Source organism: Myxocyprinus asiaticus, chromosome 30, assembly GCF_019703515.2.
Source record: "Myxocyprinus asiaticus isolate MX2 ecotype Aquarium Trade chromosome 30, UBuf_Myxa_2, whole genome shotgun sequence".
NCBI classification, from domain to species: domain Eukaryota; kingdom Metazoa; phylum Chordata; class Actinopteri; order Cypriniformes; family Catostomidae; genus Myxocyprinus; species Myxocyprinus asiaticus.
The window spans coordinates 28,920,281-28,941,623 of record NC_059373.1 but is presented as its reverse complement, the minus strand read 5'-3'; the positions used below and the strand labels follow the sequence as shown (position 1 = coordinate 28,941,623).

The following is a 21,343-nucleotide window of genomic DNA, read 5'->3' as shown; positions in this document are numbered from 1 at the left end:
AAATTCAAATAAAGTCTATTCTCCCTTCTCTTTCCATCTTGATGTTCAACATATGATTGAATTGGTCATGCCTTTACATGAAATGTGTGTTATTGCTTATGCTCATTGTACATATTGCATAGTATCAAATCAAAATTAAATAGTAGCTGATCGAAAACAGCATCTGTTAAAGTAAATATTTTAACAAAAATATAGCAATATGATCCGCTCTCTCATCAGCAGGTCTGAAAATTGCAGCAATCTAAGCATACAGCACTCCAAAAAATAACTCTTTGGCTAAACTTGATGGACAATGGTTCCAGATGTTTAAAATTAGTTCTCAACCTAGGCTCAAGCTCCACGCTTTACCATGATGGTAACCCTCATCAAAACTACAACATAACAACAGAACAAACTCTTCTAAATCTCAACATAACAAAACTTTAAAACAACATTAACTAGTCTCCCCCTTTATGTTTATCTTGCACAAAGACACATAAAATAACACATAATTTTAACATTTACTCAAGCAATACTGGGAAATAGAAATCCTCTGCCTAGTTTCAGTTAACCAAACAAAAATATTCATGTTGTTCCAAAGCAAATGGATTAAGTAAAGCTGACAAGACACTTTTTAGTTGAAGCAACTCAGTTAATTTATGTTCCCTTGGTTACAACTTTTTTTGAGTAATATGAACATGGAAGGACTGCGTAAAACTGACAATGGTGAAATGGTGGAAAACTGTGACATTTTCTCATTGACAATATTGTTCTGGCAAACAGATCCTCAAAGGTTTAACTAAAAACATCAGTCCTAAGATTTTACACTAATTATATTATTATTTGCCGTTTTTTAATAATTAAATAATAAAGCTTCAAAATGAAAAAATAATGGGGCAAATGTGTTGTTAAATAGACTAAAAAAATTTTACCTAAAAGCAAGACGAAAACACATCCATATACTTCCACTAAAAAATATCCCCTTGAGCTCATTAATCAGGTTTCTACATTCTCTGTCTGCCTCACTAATCAAGAGGGCATAATGAAATGACACAGCACTGCCCTTCATACAGGCGACTCTATTTCTCAGACACTCACATGCATTAAGAGGCATGTCTGCTGGGCCTGGAAACAGTGCTTGGCTAATTCAGCAGTAGACAGGCTAGGTTAAATAGCTCTGTGGGAACCGAAGCACGCAGCTTGTACCTGTGCATTCCTCTAACGGTCAGTGTGGACTGTGCTGATAACAAGGGTGTGAGGAAAATAAATGCTGCTGTTCAGACCAGAATGTCAGGGCTGATAACCACTGACAATACTACACAACTAAATAAGCATGAGAACAGTCAATCACACAAAAAATCTGTGAGCAGATCATTGAGAGTCCAGCGTGGGTTTAACATCCAAGCAACAGTAGCCTATATTAAAATCTCTTTGTTTTTAGCTGAGTTTTATATGCAAACTACTTTGAAAATAATAATAACTATGGTGCAATAAGTAAGCAGATTTAAAGGCAAAGTGTGTAATGTCTTCTGATGTTAAAGGGATAGTTCACACAAAAATACAAATTCTCTCAACATTTACTCACCCTCATGTCATCCCAGATGTGTATGACTTTCTTTTTTCTGCAGAACACAAATGACGATTTTAAGAAGAATATTTCAGCTCTGTAGGTCCATACAATGCAAGTGAATGCTGGCTGAACTCAGAAGGTCCCTAAAGCACATTAAGGCAGCATAAAAGTAATCCATATGACAAATATTGATGTATATTGATCATATACAGATCAATATTTAAGTCCTTTTTTACTATAAATCTCCACGTTTGACCAGCCCCAACCAGTACAGCACTGTGCAAAAGTCTTAGGCACATAAGATGTTTCACAAAAGCATTTGTTTTAAGATGATTATTTATATCTTCAGCTTTAGTGTTTCAGCAGGAAAATGTTAGACTCCCAAACACTACTTTTGCAAATAGAAAAGAATAGAATAGAAGAACAGGGAGCCCTGCAACATATGTCATGGTCCCCACAAACCCCCCCACTGAACATCGTGTCAGTCTGAGATTACATAAAGAGACAGAAGCAATTGAGACAGACTAAATAGATAGAAGAACTGTGGAGAATTCTCCAAGAAGCTTGGAACATCCTATCTAACAAGAACCAAGAAAAACTGTATCCAGGTGTACCTAAGAAAATTGGAGCTATTTTAAAGGCAAAGGTGGCCACACCAAATATTGATTTAGATTTTTTATGTTTACTGGACTTTGTATGATGTTAACTGATAAATGAAAACTTTTGAAGACATCCTCACTATGCAACATTTTCACAAGTGCCTAAAACTTATGCACAGTACTGTAGGTGACTGAATGTGAAAGTGAAAGTCACTTCCACACCAGAATGTGGAAGTTAAAGTGAAAGTGTAGATTTACAGTACACAAAAGGACTTAAATATTGATCTGTTTCCCACCCACCCACACCTATCATATCGCTTCAGAAGATATGGATTTAACCACTGGAGTCATTTGGATTACGTTTATGTTGCCTTTATGTGCTTTTTGGACCTTCTGAGTTCTGGTCACCATTCACATGCATTGTGTGGACCTACAGAGCTGAATATTATTGTAAAAATCTTAATTTGTGTTCTGCAGAAGAAAGAAAGTTGTACACATCTGTGATGGCATGAGGGTGAGTAAATGATGAGAGAATTTTCATTTTTGGGTGGACTATCCCTTTAACCCAGAACAATTAAGATAGTGGCCCATGATGTAGTAGTGGCATTGTTGTGCCTGATATCCACTTTGATAGTGATAGTTTACTCAGAATTGGTGTCCGAGTCCGATTTGCTTTTTAGACTAAGATGACCAGATTTTTTAAATGAAAAACAGGCATATTTCTAGTTCAGTGGTAAATATGTAATTGAAATTTAACGTTACTTATCTATGATTTAAAAAAGGGGGATAATTTGGATGTAATGTATTTTGACCATGGTGAATGTAGTAATGTGTTTAACTATGGTATATCATACTCTGTTGAATATGTCTCAGTGAAATTCCGATACGCTGGTAAAGTTGCTCGTTTTTAATTGTCTTGTGTTACATGAGTTAATTCTTTTCTACACTGTATACAGTAGATGACACTATGTGGCATAAAAGTGAACTAAACAAACATATACTGTATAAACACTGATTGAATATAGGAACTATTGCAGCTGACTCTACAGCACAGGGACACCTGCCCTTGGTCACACTCTTTACATCACTCTTCTTACTCTCTTCTAAAATTCCTTATCTTCTCTTTTTTTCCTTCACCTTTACCTGGCACTTTCCTAAAAGTAAGATGGTAGGCTTCTAATTTGCTTGCTGGCAAACTGGCAGAGGAATTTCAAAAGAAATGAGCTCACATGACTACCATTTCCCTAAGCATTACAACTGAAATCATATGAAACACTTACACTATGTACTATATCAGGGCCTGAAGAGCTGATTGCCCCCCTTAGATGCCTCATATTGTTGGAAATTTTTTCCACTTTGTAGTCATGACACAAAGATATTCAATATTGTATAATAGAAATAATAATAATAATAATTATTATTATTATTATTACACTATTTCACCTAACTGTTTCTATCAGTTATCTCATATGGACCTGTTTTTCTTAATTATACCTTTCATTTTGATCAACTCTTATGCATTATGATGCTTCTTTTCAGTCACTTCTTTCCCAGCAGAGCACAATGTAATCTATGCTGTAATGTGATGACTTAAATTTATTGTTGTTTTTGCAGATACTTTATTATACATTTCATTTATTTTTCCATGTTATTAATGTTGTATTCTTATTTTAAATGCATTAATTTTATATAATACATAACAATATAACTTCTTTATAACATAACTAGTATGTGCCTCACCTTGAAGCTGTTAACAATGATTACGTTTCTTTTCAATAGACCTTTTTCATAGACTGTGTTGATGCATTTCTGCCTTATTTATCAGCATAAATCTCTCGATATTTTTTTATATTATAAATTTTTTCTAAATATTGAGTGTAAATATATACTGTAACATTATGCTTTGTGTTATATTACCCTGTAATCAGTTTTAAAAAATGAATTACCACAGCTGTGAGGGGGTTTCTATTACAGCTGCTGAGAGAGTGACAGTAAATTTAACCCACCGCTCTCTATTTTTTTAAATCTTCAGGAAAGTCATTCAAATGTAAGAGTGTATTTTTTCTTTTGGTCTTGGAGAAAATGGGTAAATGAAAATAATATGTGCTGTGATCTTCCATTCACTCACATTCACCGCTGTCGAAGTTTACCCTGCAAACATTTACTTCCTGGTCCTGTTCTTAATGGCAAAACTGGCACGAACAAGTAATCAGGAAAGGAAGATGAATGACTTAAAGCTGCTATAGCGAGCAGCCCCATCTTTTGGTCAGAATAAACAGTACACGATTAACCTTGTTGCCGGTAGGCTTCAATAGGGGCTTTCTTGCCATGTATTTTCACTTAGCGGACTGTTTTGAGCACACAGTAAAAACGGGAACATTTCCAGGGATGGCTCCAGTCGGGGACAGACCGTCAAAAACCAGGACTGTCCCTGGAAAACGGGAATGTCTGGTCACCCTATTTTAGACCGTACATGAAACAGCAATTTTTCATATGTGCAGTAAGGGGATTTAAGCAGGTTCGTATGTTTCAATGTAGCAACTTTTTAAAAACTTTGAATTGATGTGGACGTAGCCTTAACCTACAAGTGTAAACACTGTCTCTGTGGTGCTATCAAAACATTGCTTTGTTCGTTTGAGCATCCTGCCACAGCAACACTGGCTCAATCAATTTCTTGAGTTGAGTTTTGTGTGGTACTATCTGTTTTTCTACCAAAGATAGATGGGGGAGTGTTCGGGAAACCTGTATTAAAACAGGTCACTATTTTTGCAATTCTGTCTGGTGATACTAGTGCTGCAGAAAAGACACACTTCACCTTTAAGTAATTTATTAAAGATAAATACTGTGGCAATCTAGTATTAATTTACAGTAATTATGTACCTATTATTATAATATGTAAATTAAGTAATTAATTAATAATTAATTAATAATTAATAACTAATAATTCAAAACATAAATACTAATCAACTTATAAATATAATATAATATAATATAATACAATACAATACATTATAGCATATGTAATGTAATGTAATTTAAAGGAAATAATATTATGTGTACAATAATAATACATGTGGCTCAAACTGCAGCTTTGAGTACAGGGCTTGAAAGGATATGACTATTTAATGATTAAACAGATTTTTCACTTCAGATTCATTTTATCTAGTCATTTATTCCTCTGTAATGAAATATTTGATCAATATTACACAAATTAATATTTACAACTAATAAAGCACTTTATCTTAATGGAACCAAAAAACATAATATCTCATGCAGTATTTTGTCAGACAGGTTTTGTACAGCATGGCCGTGTGTTTTTGTCAAACACGTGAGCTTCAGCAAGTGAACATCCATCATCATCCATCCTGAGAGTTCCCACAGCATGTGCCGTGAATAGCTTTATTACGACTCAGAAAATTACACACCTCAGACTCGCATTAGGGGCTGAGGAACATGCTGTGAGTGATTAAAAGCACCCTTAGAGAAGACACTGAGAGCCGCAAGGAATGAATGCAGAATACAAATTTTAGTGCTTACAGGCATCACGTCTATCTGGTGGACTAAACTGAGAGACAAAACAAATACAAAGAAAATCTCCTAAATACAAAGAGGCCAAAAGTTATTATCAAGAACACTTAACAATCAATGATTTCAGTCCGAGGACAGTAACACCCTGTCTACACAATGGACACGGGTTTCGCATCACTTAGTGACTATGGTAAACGTTTGTCCCGTTCCATTTTGCGCTGCACGCGCTGGCGCTACTACTTCCAACAACACAAATAAATGGTTTAAAACATTCGTTTCGACACGTCCAGCGTAGATAGCCTCAAGCTGTTGCGATGCGTCGCATCACATCAAAGGACACGCCCAGTGTAGAAAGGGTGAAAGACATAGACAAGATGAAAACATCTGTCTTTTCTGATAAATGTGGTTTCGGTCACCTAATTGAGGTTATTTCCATTTGTTGAGTACTGCAATGCAAAGTAAGTTAAGTAGGCAGCTCACCTTCTTGGTTTTGTCCATGGCTTTCAGAATGGAGATGTTCAGGTCTTCCAAGGCAGCAAGGACTTTTTCATATTCTCCAAGGTGCTGAGAAAAGTATTCTAAGGGGAAAGAAGACAAAATTGTATAATTGCATAATATAATGTAATTTGATATCCTATTTTAAGTGAAAATTGAGGAACTTTGGATTTCCAATCTTAAATATAGGCATTAGCAATAACATTTGAACCTTTATTGACAATGTTCAAAGCAACATTTGAGAACTAAAGTATATATATATATATATATATATATATATATATATATATATATATATATAGATAGATAGATAGATAGATAGATAGATAGATAGATAGATAGATATATACTCACACACTACCGGTCAAAAGTTTTGAAACACTTGATTGAAATGTTTCTCATGATCTTAGAAATCTTTTGATCTGAAAGCGTATGCTTAAATGTTTGAAATTAGTTTTGTAGACAAAAATATAATTGTGCCACCATATTAATTTATTTCATTATAAAACTAAAATTAATAAAAAATAAAATAAAATAAAATAAAATAAAAAGTTTTTGAAATTGATGACTTGGACCAAATAATAAAGAAAAGCAGCCAATAAGTGCCCAACATAGATGGGAACTCCTTCAGTACTGTTTAGAAAGCATCCCAGGAAGTTGGTTGAGAAAATGTCAAGAGTACATGTCTGCAAATTCTAGGCAAAGGGTGACTACTTTGAAGATGCTAAAATATAACACAGTTTTGATTTATTTTGGATTTTGTTTAGTCACGACATAATTCCCATAGAATGAGTGTTTCAAAACTTTTGACCGGTAGTGTATATATTTTAAACTAGTGGTCGACCGATATATCACCGAGTCTGATAAATCGGCCGATATTCTGAATGTTTTAATTATCAGCATCGGCCGATAAATCTTCCCGTTTGGCTGATTTATTTCTTGAGGGCGCCGAGAATCGCGTGCTTGCATGTGAAGCGACTGAGACATGTAAACGATCAGTCACTGTTCATTTTGCTGTTACGTGCCATTGTGTTCCTACAATAATTGACCGGTGTGCAACACAGTGTCATTTAAACAGTCCGCATATCAGAGCCGTGGCAGACGCGTTTGAGATTATTATGTTAAAGTACTCGCCTGTTTCATTCTCCTTCTCTCTCCTCAACAGTTCCCTGTAACTTTTAACTGTCTTTTCAAATTATAAAAGGCAAATATCAATAAAACTTGAATTATATGCCATTTGCAAATATGCAGATATCTCGTTTAAACAGATGTAATAATCCAATCTCACACAACTTTAGCAGATCCAGCGTCCTGTGGAGCGCTCATTTATTTACCTCTAAAGCACGTATTCTAACAGTCACTCCTCTACAGTTCCCTGTCACCTTTAACTTTCTTTTCTAATGATAAAAGGCAAATATCAATAAAACTTGTATTATATACCATTTACAAATATGCAGATGTCCCGTTAAGTGCAACGTCAAGGCTGCGTCCAAAACCAGGAAAATGCTGCCTCCGGAGGCTGTATACGGAGGTATGATGAAAATAAGGTGCTTTTTTTGTTCAATTCTGGTGATTTTGAGATAAGCATTTGTTTTATTTTCTTGACTATGAGTAGCATTCATGTATCTATTGGCTAAAGCATTTCTTCCAGTAACCGTTCAGACAGACACGTTTTCGTGCTAAAAATGCAAAATGAACCACAACAGGAGCAGAACACAGGTGTCTCGAGATGTGTTTTTATCAGTTGAAGAAGTTCTTTTTAACTTGACACAGCATCTAAAAATGCAGTGCTCCTGTGAGAGATGCTAAAAACAGTGAAACGTGATGCAGTTGTCAAAAGACATCCATCTAGCGAATGTTTACATGGTTTACATGGTACTCACGCTTGAAAAACAGCGTGAGCGGACTCAAAAACACGTTCAGTTTGAACAGCCCCTTGTTCACCTGACACAGCACTAGCTGAAGTTACCTCTCAAAGTCACCTCTCAAAAAGACAGCCTTTTGTTTCAGTTGACTGTAGGTAAATTTACACTGTATCTAGTGCTGTATTCGTAAATATCCCGATACTGTTTTACTGTGTGAGAAACCGCTCCAAATGATTCAGTGAGAGAGCACTCTGAACGAGTTGTACTGAATCACGAATCAATTCAGACCGTTTTGCAAGCCCGTTCACTGAAAAGAATCGACTAAAAAGAATTATTCATTCACAAATTGGGCATTGTTAGTTCTTTTAAACAGCCAACAGAAATACGGGATACATTTCATTATTGATTAAATATTCTGAGTGTAAATGTTTCTCATATCAGTCGGAGCGCTCATGGTATGCACAGTGCATACAGCCGCACAGCTGCAGGCACCACTGGCTTCACATGCTCTACAAGTAAATGTCTTATTCACAATGCACTGTATGTACAATTGGTTTGATTCTGTATTTTTTTAGTAAATGCGATTGCTAATGTGGACATGCCATCCATGGTTGCCGGACTACTGTGTATACTGTTATTTCCTTCTACCTAATATATTAACAATTTCTTCATGTGCAGATAAGTTGAAAAAATTGATGACTAATAAGAAATCTGAAAAAACTGCTATCTACCATTTAAAATACAATATAATAAAAATAATATATATATATATATATATATATATATATATATATATATATATATATATATATTATTTATTTATTTATTTTTCTATTTTTTTTTTGTTTGTTTGTTTTTTTTTTTAATTGCAATTTTATGTTTGTTAATTACTATATGAAATTGTGTGATATATTGGCATTGTATCAGCATATCAGCCACCCTGCTTTCTAGATATCGGCATTGGTATCGGCCATTCAAAAAAATCATATCGGTCGACCACTATTTTAAACAAATATATTTTTGCATGTTTCAGTATAATACAATGCAATTCTTATGGTATTACTATGATACCTTTTCAATTTGCTTTTCATTACCATAAACTAGTATCACTGAAAAATACACTATTGCAAGTCAAGCACAATTTTAATGGTAGTTCAAAACCTCCCAGCAAAGTTTTCAATAAAAATTTTAATTCTTACCACAGAGTTCATCCGTGTCCACATTGCTGAAAGCAGATTATAAACAAATATGTTAATTTCTTTTCCATAACATGAATATTACAACATTTTAGAGGACGTCTGAGTTGCATTTAAATGTGATCTAATGTTGTATGGTGATTGCAAGCTTTGCAGACAGCATCTTGCTCAAAGGGGGATGCTCTGTGATGTGTGCCTAATGAGAGAGGTTCATCATCAGACGGCTAGACTCTGACCCTGGGTAAGACCCAGGAGCCAATATGAGCCTCACTGACAACTCCATGTCTTAACTCTGCCCTGATTAGAGACCCAGTGCCATGAGGGAGAGCAGACTGCATCTGACACACTGAGAATATAAGAAAATAATGTGTCTAAAGTGTGTGTGGGATAGACCAGGCCAGGGCTAGTTGTCACACTTTTTACACCAGTGAACATTTCTCTTATTTTTAGAAGTCAATTTCTGCACATACACCTTAAAGCCTTGGTTACAAAAAAGCTATTGAACATTTCCAATGTTACTTCCCAATGAAAAGACCAACCCTAGAGCAGGGCATGATGAGACACAGAGATCCTGCTGTTTATTAACACTGATTTGAGAAGAATGGCCATTTAAAAAATAAATAAAAAATTAAACAAAAGCCATCTTCCACAACATACAGTGTCTGTATTTTAAATGTAGTATAAGATATTTAATGGCTTTTTGGCAAACAGCAGGACTAAACCTAAACAATCCATGAAACAAAAGGAAAAATGTAACATACAAAAATATCAAACCTTTGTTTTGGCCAACAGAAAATATAAATAATGAATTAAAATCCCAGTGTGGTTTTATTGTGTTAACACAACAATTATAGAAAAAAAAATTATAAATTTTTTCTTGAGGACAGTGTTCAAAATCAAGCAACATCCCAGATCAGACATTTTTGCATCAGTTAATTTGTGTTCACCTTTCCCTATGGTGCTACTGATAGTGTGTTGCACAAGCAATCTCTGAGACACAGGATCTGGTTCCATGAAAACCAGGTAGTATATGCATTCATATGATCTATGATGAGAGCGATTCAGAGGTTCTATTTTTGCTCTAAAATTACAATTTTCACTACACTGAAGGTTAGGCTTAAGGTTGAGGTTTTGTTAGAATGTATTGTTAATTACATTTGCATTCATGTTGACATCCTTTATGTAACATCTGCTTCCTCCAACCACCAGAGGGAGCCCTTACCAGAATACTGATCACACTCCATTTTCTTCTACAGTCATTTCCTGTTTGCTATGTAAAAATAGCTATGCCTATCCATTGTTACTTTGCGAAGTATTGTCAGTCTTACCTGCCTTACTGAGCGTTTTCTCCATTGCCATTGTGATTGCTTTATGTTATGACCTTTTGCCTGTTTACTGGACTTCACGTTTATTGGATTGTTGTTTTTGTCTTGTTTGGCCATTTGGACTGTCTATTTTTGATCTTCGACTTTTGCCTGTATTTTTTTGACCATCCCTTTGCTTGTTGATTCAGATATTAAACTTCTGCAAATGGATCCAAACCCACCACCAAGCCTGAGTTCATTACACTTTACAACTAAAAACACAACTCGCTTTTTACGCCACATTGTGAACATTTCACCCGGAAACTGGATAGCAACACTTCCAGCTTCAGCCACTGGTGGCAGTTGTTTGAAATTTCGATAAGCACAGACTGATTTCATTAGTGACATTTTCATCCTTCTGTTGCAGAATTCACAGTGTGATCAGTCTAAGAAAAACAAAACATTTGTGTAATTGGACATTTGACTCAAAACATTATTTTATACCTTATAGTTAACATAATAATACCTTATAGTTACTGAGATATAGCTCTTCCCCTTGTGTCAACAAGCACGAGTCTCCCCTCTATGTTCTTTCCTAAACATGCAGTGAACTGCAAGGTTTTTTTCTTTGTTTTTCAAGATTTGTATATCAGGCATTGAAGACAGTAATGTACAACTTGCTTATGCCAAAATATATTATTTTTAGTTGTGAGACATGGCAAGTTTAAGATCATTTTCCATTCACTTCACAGAGTCACAGTGGTTAGCAGTTTGAATCCTTTTACATCAACTGGGTGGAAGATTTTCATTGTTTGGCAGTTGTCTTCAGGCAATGACTGCATTCATTGGTTGTCTAGACTTTTTAGAGGATGGCAGAGTCTATGGCAGAGAGTGCAGGACAGCAAGAAATAGCTATTGAGAGACCTGTTGGATAAAACATCATCACAGGAGGCCTTATGTCATGGCTGAACTGCTAACTGCCCAGGCTAGACCTCTTAGCAGGGGGGGTAAAGCTTTTGATAAACAGACTGAGAGAACAGATCAATGAGGCCAGAGAACCCGCCTGTTGTACACTGTCAATGATCTTCATATCTCATCTCATATGATCTCCTGGAGACATTACACAATAACAAGACAGACCTCATAATGCAATGGATTGTATACAATGTGACTTTGTTCAATGAAACAGTAATTGTTTGATCTTAGACTATATTGGTTAAATTAAAAGGATTATGGACAATAGGAATTTAAATAGCAGTCATTAAAATGACAATCGCTAAAATCACTAAAATCGCTAAAATCACTATTATTGTAAGTCCCTGCCTTTCACACCACTTTTCCAGTATGGAGCTGAACTAACTCTTGTGACTCATCTCGACCTCACAGACAGAGAATAAAACCCTGAGCCCATCTCACACCTAAAGATTAGACTGTAATAGGTTGGGCAGAGATGATTTATTTAGGATTTCCATCTTATACAGTGTCCTTTTTGGCAAATAGATTGAGTGTGCAGGGTCCACCACTGACTAGAGCAGGGGTCTCAACCTTTTTAACATGGAGTGCCATTTTTTTATTTTCCTGGTCAATAGCTGTGCCGACATTTTATAACTTTGAGGATTTGTTGTACATAATAGTAATATATTTCTGTCTTATTTACTTTTTCACCTGGACTCTGCAGTGTATTGTTCAACATGTTGCAAAAGGCAGTATTTTATTTATGCATCGTAGGCAACATTCGTAGCAGTATTGTAACAGTAAACATACAAGGCACAGCGGCCCCTTAGCACACTACAGAAGGGGTAAAAACATTGCCGTTTATCAAGTGCTAAAATTTGCTTGGTGCAGAACAATCTGGAATAATGTTAAACATTGTAACAGTCTCCTCTTTGCAACCTGAACTCGTTCAGTACGTTAAATCTTTGTGGCACCTGTGCAAAAACAATCTAAATGCAGCACAACGAATGAAACAGAATGCAGGTGTCTCGATATATGTTTTTTTTACCTGAAATTATTTTTAACTTGACACAGTGTCTAAAAATATTCCAGTCCTGCGTGAGACACTGAAGAAATAGCGAGACGTGGTGCAGCAGGTATGGATGTTTGTCCAGTGCATGTTTACAAAGGAAAACAATGGAAAAACAGAGCAGAAGCACGCAAAAACACGTTCGGTGTGAACGGCCCCTAACACATCCATTTGCACGTGAGTGAGAGTGCGTTCGGAGAGCGCGTTCGTTTTTTCATAAATTACAAACCTGAACGCAAAATCCTACTTGAAAAACGTAAAAACCTGGCGGACCTCTGACGTGAATCGCTCTGAGAGCGCTGACAACTGCGTATTCGCGCCACACGTGTACACAAAACAACATGTCACCCCCCAAGCGTTTTTTGCTTAGCTTTCCTACCGATGTCCGGGGCCCCATGCAATTGCGTGGTTTGCGTGGTGGTTAAAATTGCTACTGTATGATATAATCGTGACCCTGCATGTGAATTTTCACAGAGCATCTTAAGTGCTTTAATGAAAGAAAACCTGTCCTTTTATACAAAATGAATTAACACATTTAATGTCACAAATCTGCTTATTTGATTACTGATCACGAAATTGTGTGGAATCTTAAATATTTCTTCTATTATGTCATTGTATTCATGTAATCACTAGCACGTAAGCAACAGTGAGAGAGGAGTAAGCTATTTTATATAAATGAAGTTTTTCACACATGCATTCCAATCTACATCCTGATGTTATCCTTCCTCATGATCACGCAGTGTGTTTTTATCAGCTGAATGGGAGGCTAAACACTATTAAAGTGTGACGAGACACGTGCTGTGCATGCAAGACATTCGCGCATCACAAGCCGATCAACTATTTAGCCCTTTTCGGTGAATCGCACCTGCAAAATCCTAAAACTTTATTTCCCAGTTTAATTTATATTTTGAATAGGCTCAGATTTTTGAACCACACGATGTGGGTTTATGTTTTAATGTAATTTTGAGTGTGACCATGGTTTAAGGTGGGTTCACCACTAGAGGGAAGGACAATACACAAAGACCCCATGAAATCACTTAAAGAGTGCCAGTTTCCGTCCGCAACTGAGGGCACGGGTGAAATAAGACAGTTCGACTTAGCTGAGCTACCAATCAGAATGTTAATTTTAGATGCGATTGAATATTTTCTAACCAATTATATTTTCCGTTTCAATAAGGGGCGGGACATTTCTAGCATCTACAGTCAGATGCGTATGTAGCGCTGGAGTCAACATAATTATTTTGCGCTGTATATTTACCTTGCTGTTAAAAGTGAAAATATTAATACAGTAGGGGTAGGACATAAGATTGTGTCATACAGATACAACACTTAGCTTATAGGAAGCGTATAAGAAATCAACCTCGCCCTGACAGTTCTGAGGGGGCGAGGTAACAAGCACATTCTCATCGCTCAGTAGCAGGATTCTTTGCCTTTAAGAGGGCTCCAAACGGCCATAATAGAGCACAGCCAAGAGTCCGGTAGTGAAACAGCTGAGTTCCACTAAGGGAAACACAGCGAATATCTATCTTTTAACCAGAGAATGAGTGTCTAAGGCGTGACCGAGACACAAGTATTTTAATATATTTGTGTTGGAAACACAGTAAATATATATTCAAGCGTTATGGCCCGAGTGTGGCACGCTTTACATTCGAATGTCTAAAGCACAGCCGAGACATAAGAGATATTGCATGTAGTGTAATTAGGCAGTATAAACGGAGTATGACGGTGCTTATCGTGAAGGGCCGAGTATTGCATTGTTGCACAGATGCGTGCAGTCCATGCGTGAAGTGAATTCATCGAGTTCTCAAAGCAGACCTTAGAACACATTGAATTAATTCTGCTGCACAGACATTATCTGTGAAGCCACCGAATGCACATCAAGGTTGTAAAATCGTGCAAAGGTGCTGGGCCACCAGGCAGATTTCTTGTATGGAAACACCATTTTCCCACGCCCAAGAGGCAGCCATACCTCTCGTTGAGTGGGCCTTAATGCCAATAGGGCATTGGGTTCCCTGAGATTTGGTTCACCAGTGTTATAGCGTCGACAATCCAATGTGACAGTCTCTGCTTTGAGACTGGCATGCCTTTCGAGTGACCTCCGAAGCTGGTCCGTTTGTCTGAATTGGCTTGTGCGGGACACATAGGTGTGTAGCATTCTGACTGGACAGAGCGTATAGAGGGAGCGTTACTCTTCCAACTGGAAGGGAGGGGGATAAAAGGCTTGTAAAGTGACTACCTGTTCCTTAAAGGGGGTAGAGAGCACTTTGGGGATATAACCTTTTTTCGGTCTCAGCGTGGCTCTAGATTCAAGAATTCCAAACAGGAGCTGTGCATTGAGAACGCCTGCAGATCACTCACCCTCTTAACGGATGCCAGGGTGAGTAAGAGAGCTGTTTAAAAGGAAAGAGAATGCAGATCGATAGTCTCGACTGGTTCAAAGGGGGCTTTAGTCAGCACATTCATCACCAAGGCCATTTGTAGGCATAGAGCCATCTCGTAGATGGGGCTCTAGCGTGCAAAATTGTATTATTTATTGCCTGTGAGAGGTCTTTGTCATCCGACACAACCCGCTCAACAGCCACACATGTAGATTCCATAACTCCGGCCGCGGATGCCAAATCGAGCCGCGAGCCTGAGAAAGAAGGTCCCATCGGATATGCATAAGGGAGCTCCACTATTTCTGGAAACCACGGTTGATTCGGCCACCTCGGTGCAGTCAGAAGTGCTGTTTCCATTTCCTACCTGATTTTGGAGAAGAGTGGAGGAATGAGGCGCAGCGGGGGAATGCATACTTTTGACCCGCTGGCCATTTGTGAGCTAATGCATCCACCCCCATCGGGGCCTGTCCTGTCATGAAATACCACAGGGAACAATGAGAGGTCTCCTGGGAGGCGAATAGATCTATCGTCGCCCTCCCAAACCTGTTCCAGATCTCCGTGACCGTCGGGGGGGAAGTTTCCACTCCCCTGCAATCACTCCCTGTTGAGAGAGCATGTCTGCTTCGAAATTCAGGGCTCCGGGCACATGGGTTGCCCGTAATGACAGGAGACGCTCGCCACTCCAACTGAAGAGCTGTCGTGCGAGTGTCGTCATTGCTGGAGATCGCACACTGCCCTGGTGATTAATGTATGCCACTACCAACTTGTTGTCGGTACGAATCAGAATATGATGCCCCGTCACTTCTGACTCGAATGCTTTTATGACATCTCCAAGCGGTTGATGTGCCAGGTCTGTTTTACATTCGTCCATTCCCTGAATGCCAGGCGGCCATCACATAATGCGCCCCAGCCCATGTTGGACGCATCTGCAATAACTACTTTGCATCTGGAAACCTGACCTAAAGTGACCCCAGGCCGGTAAAACCCCAGAGCTGTCCATGGTGCTATCGCAGATAGACAGTGGTTGGTGACTACAACGCGATGGAGCCCGTAGCGCCATGCCCGTTGAGGAATTTGGCGGTTGAGCCAGCATTGCAGAGGTCTCACATGTAACAGACCAAGGGAGTGACTGCCACTGTGGCTGCCATAAGCCCAAGGAGTTTCTGAAAGCATTTCAGAGGCAGAGCCCTACCCAATTTGAAACTCGCTGCTGTGCTGCATATCGAGTGTATTCTCTCTGCTTTCAGAGGGGCTAAAGCTGCATCCACACATTTCGTGAATGTGCACGGGGCGAGGGAAAGGTCGAACTGCAGGACTGTGAATTGATATGCCGTCTCCTCGAATGCGAACCTCAAGAAGCGTCAAGGAACGATCGGGATATGAAAATAGGCATCTTTCAGATCTATTGAGACAAACCAGTCATTCTGACAGATGTGTGCTATGATCTGCTTGTGTGTTAGTGTGCGATTCAGAAGCCTTAATTCAACCCACCGTCTTTCTTCGGGACAAGAAAATAACAGCTGTAAAGGCCCTTTTGCACGCTGAGCTCAATAGGTTCTATTGCCTGTACTGCTAGCAGGCTGTCGATTTCTGCATGCAGAATGTGAGCATTTTGAGATGACACTGTGGACGGCATCACTCCATTGAAGCGCGGCGGCTGTCTCGCAAACTGAAGTGTGTAACCGTGCTTTAGAGTTGTTAACACTAAATTTGATATGCCAGGAAGGGATTCCCACGCTTTTATTCGCTCGGACAGTGGGGATAGCGAGATCACTGGAGAGCTTAACACGGTGCCCGGCCCAGGGGCAGGGCTGACGGTTTGTGGGATGTGTGTGGGTGCGTGAAGAGGAACATAGCTCTTTTCATGAGTGTTTGTGTATTTTTCTCTTTTCGCATTGCTGGCAAGGCAGGCAGAGTGCAAATTTTTTATACCCTTTATTGGCACAGATAAACAATTGTGAACAATCTCCCGAACAAGAACGGCGGGAGGAGAGAACAGGGATTCTGTGCGAGTCCACTTGAGGGCGGGGCTTCCCCGTGGTGAACAATGCAGACTTCTCTTCACGCTGCTGAAGCCATCAGGAACGCTGAGGCTGATCAGAGGTAGGTTTTCCCGATGGGCGGGGCCCTTGGCGCGGTGGCTGTGGATAGCAGCGCTTCGGTCAAGGCTTTTTCGGGCAAACAGCCGGCTCAGATGAACCCTGAGGGGCCTGGGGAGTAGAGTGCTGCCGTTTCGGAACGGCAGCACTCTAACAGAGGTGACCATTCGAGCTCCAGCTCATCTATAGCCTTTCTGAGAATGCGGACAAGCTCCACATCTGCCATCGAAGAACGGTCTCTGCCTTTTAGGGGGGGAGAAGCAGCGTCCTCCATTGACACGGACGAGGTGACTGTCTGAAGCCGTGAAAGATACGCTGTCATCATTTTCCTCTTCTCCGTGTTCACAGCTGCCGAACTGCATGAGGGTGGAAGCGCCATCAGGCGGGCAAACACTTTTAGTGAACAGGATGGGGGAAGAAGAGTGTGGGGGTGCATGCGGGACCTGAGCCGGTGGTACAGCCTCACAATCCGTTTGCTCCATATCCTCGCCTTGAGCATCATTGTTTTACAGGTCCTCGAGGGACGGGGGAGGCAATGGAGTGAGAGCAGTCAAGTCATTGCTCTTAAATAGAGCTATCCGAGCGCGGAGCGTTTTGAGGCACATTGCCTCGCAGTGTGGGCATTCAGCCTCAACCAGCGCTGCTTCTGCGTGGGCACGGCCCAGACAGAACACACAGCTCTTGTGGCTGTCAGACGTGGGAACAGGTTTCCCACATCTGCACTTACGCGATGGCATCTTGAAAAAGACGGTCCGGTCAGCGCAAGTATAGAAATATTCAACTCCTTTAGCTCACCGGAGCACGGCAGGGCAACGATCGTCTTCAGGAAGGGAAGCACCGTAAACTGCAGGTAAGTGCGATTCGATTGTGAAATCCAGGAATGAAGGAGATGAATTCTGACTGATGGCGTTATGCCGCCCGCTTATATAGAAAGCTGAGCGCTGCGCACTCAATGTCATTGGCTGAGCGGGCGCGAACACCATTGGCTCAATTCAGTTGCATCTGAATTGGTGTGATCCAATAGGAGTTCAGAAATCAGAAAAAAGGAGTTTTTCCCATAAGCGTCAGCGTTATGATGTTAGTGACCGAAATCGAAAGGGAACTTTTGTCATCTGTCAGCTTGCTTGACAGGATGGCACTCTCAGTCATTTTCATAGTCATATCAAAGAATCTTACTATTTGAGAATGTAAGATAATCCCAGTACAGGATTCCTCTCTATCATCTGTATCATCTTCAGATCTCACACATATATAGTTCTTCAGGAAAAATGCAATAAATAGAAAGTTTTTGGAGGTTTAAATGAGGAGTTGGTCCTGAAAGAATCTTTTTTCATAAAGTCATATATATTTTTTATTTGTCTTTAATGTTTCTTCAATTATGTGATTGTAAATCACAGAAAAACAACTTAATTCAGGTAATCTTGCCATTGGCTGATCCCCTAAGTCTTCTTTACTTTGTCTTTTAATTGGAAGATGTCACACTCTCCCATCTGATTTTAAAATTTAAACTCTTGTTTCAGTTTCTATTTATAAGATTTCTTGCTACTTATGTTCTTTTAACCCTGATGATGGCCTGTGTTTCAAATCACATTCAAACTCTCCAATCCACAAGTGTTGCTGGTTTTACCTTCTATTAGGTAAATGCTCTGCATAACAAGTCAGCACTTTGCAGTTTGGCTTTATCAGAGTATAGATTAAATGAATCAGTGAATCAATGAATAATTGCTTGACCCAAAACAATATTATGGATGTGGTAAAGGGAAGAGCCGACCATTATGTTGGCACAGGAAAGTGTTTTTTCTTTTAAATACATCAAAACCAAATCTGCCCCAGTCACACAATGAATGGAAAATAAAATCAGAAGCACATTCCCATCAAACACCTACTACAAAGGAACCATGCACCAGCCAGGAGAGCTGCTGCTATGGAAACCAAGATGACTTAAGTGACATGGAATAATTCAGCGAGGAGGTGAAAGACAGATGAGGATCGACTCCTTATCGCATATGCTGTGCATAGTTGCTAAACATAAATTAATCCGGAAAGAAGATACGTAAATACAACACGTAAATTTCAAAATATGGAAATCTCCTTAGATATACAGTGCTGTGAAAAAGTGTTTGCCCCCTTCCTGATTTCTTATTTTTTTGCATGTTTGTCACACTTAAATGTTTCAGATCATCAAACAAGTTTAAATATTAGTCAAAGATATCACAAGTAAACACAAAATGCAGTTTTTAAATGAAGGTTGTTATTATTAAGGGAAAACAAAATCCAAACCTACATGGCCCTGTGTGAAAAAGTGATTGCCCCCTAAACCTAATAACTGGTTGGGCCACCCTTAGCAGCAACAACTGCAATCAAGCGTTTGCGATAACTTGCAATGAGTCTTTTACAGCGCTGTGAAGGAATTTTGGCCCACTCATCTTTGCAGAATTGTTGTAATTCAGCCACATTGGAGGGTTTTCGAGCATGAACTGCCTTTTTAAGGTCATGCCACAGCATCTCAATAGGATTCAGGTCAGGACTTTGACTAGGCCACTCCAAAGTCTTCATTTTGTTTTTCTTCAGCCATTTAGAGGTGGACTTGCTGGTGTGTTTTGGATCATTGTCCTGCTGCAGAACCCAAGTTCGCTTCAGCTTGAGGTCACGAACAGATGGCCGGACATTCTCCTTCAGGATTTTTTGGTAGACAGCAGAATTCATGGTTCCATTTATCACAGCATGTCTTCCAGGTCCTGAAGCAGCAAAACAGCCCCAGACCATCACACTACCACCACCATATTTTACTGTTGGTATGATGTTCTTTTTCTGAAATGCGGTGTTACTTTTACGCCAGATGTAATGGGACACACCCCTTCCAAAAAGTTCAACTTTTGTCTCGTCAGTCCACAGAGTATTTTCCCAAAAGTCTTGGGGATCATCAAGATGTTTTCTGGCAGAAATGAGACGAGCCTTAATGTTCTTTTTGCTCAGCAGTGGTTTTCGTCTTGGAACTCTGCCATGCAGGCCATTTTTGCCCAGTCTCTTTCTTATGGTGGAGTCATGAACACTGACCTTAACCGAGGCAAGTGAGGCCTGCAGTTCTTTGGATGTTGTTGTGGGGTCTTTTGTGACCTCTTGGATGAGTCGTCGCTGCCCTCTTGGGGTAATTTTGGTCGGCCGGACACTCCTGGGAAGGTTCACCACTGTTCCATGTTTTCGCCATTTGTGGATAATGGCTCTCACTGTGGATCTCTGGAGTCCCAAAGCTTTAGAAATGGCTTTATAACCTTTTCCAGACTGATAGATCTCAGTTACTTTCTTTCTCATTTGTTCCTGAATTTCTTTGGATCTCGGCATGATGTCTAGCTTTTGAAGATCTGTTGGTCTACTTCACTTTGTCAGGCAGGTCCTATTTAAGTGATCTCTTGATTGAGAACAGGTGTGGCAGTAATCAGGCCTGGGTGTGGCTAGAGAAATTGAACTCAGGTGTGATAAACCACAGTTAAGTTATGTTTTAACAGGTGGGGCAAACACTTTTTCACACAGGGCCATGTAGGTTTGGATTTTGTTTTCCCTTAATAATAACAACCTTCATTTAAAAACTGCATTTTGTGTTTACTTGTGTTATCTTTGACTAATATTTAAACTTGTTTGATGATCTGAAACATTTAAGTGTGACAAACATGCAAAAAAATAAGAAATCAGGAAGGGGGCAAACACTTTTTCGCACCACTGTATTCCTAAATAGTATACAGTATATACCAGGGGTGGACTGGGAAGAGAAAGCGTCCCTGGATTTTACATAGAAACTGGCCCAAAAGTTTTTGTTTTTTGGGGGGGGGGGGGGCGGTTGTCACTGTCCTTTTCTGCATAATGCAGCCCCCTTTTGCAAATCACGGTGCTGTTTTGTGGCCCTATTCAGCCTGTCTTGACCAGTTTGGCATAACGCGCTGGCCCGTTTGAGCTAATCGCGGCTCATTTGGCCCCATTCGGCCCCGTTTTGCGGCACGCCAACGGGGAAAAGTCCCAGTTCTCCCTATGACCAATCCACCCCTGGTATACACATTTTCAAGAAGAACAATCATACCTCTTGTTTTGGTGAGCCAGTAGTTACTTCTAAGTCTACCGATGATGTAAAATTTCACCTCTTACAAAGTAAAACTTGACAATTTCCTTTGAGATCATACATTATTTAAGAAACTTTTATAATCTTTATTTAAGACAAGCTCAAAATAAAGAGAAATAAAGCTTATGCCTCTTTATTTCTCTCACGCAAACACACACTCACACAACATGGACCAGTGATGTGCCTGACAAGCCAG

The 21,343-nt window shown here is 39.4% G+C and overlaps 1 protein-coding gene and 1 long non-coding RNA gene across 2 annotated transcripts in view; one reads left to right on the top strand and one right to left on the bottom strand.

The window, feature by feature from the left end:
• LOC127421161 (uncharacterized) overlaps window positions 1–21,343 on the top strand; it is a 74,444-nt gene that overhangs the window by 40,868 nt on the left and 12,233 nt on the right. The gene's annotated exons all lie outside the window — the stretch shown is intronic.
• Window positions 1–21,343, bottom strand: part of necab1 (N-terminal EF-hand calcium binding protein 1) — an 87,704-nt gene that overhangs the window by 56,556 nt on the left and 9,805 nt on the right. The window contains exons 4-5 of the mRNA XM_051663929.1: window positions 9,236–9,261; window positions 6,157–6,254 (exon numbers count right to left, since the gene is read on the bottom strand). Of these exons, the coding sequence (XP_051519889.1) occupies window positions 6,157–6,254; window positions 9,236–9,261 (124 nt within the window). The remainder of the gene's footprint in view (window positions 1–6,156; window positions 6,255–9,235; window positions 9,262–21,343) is intronic.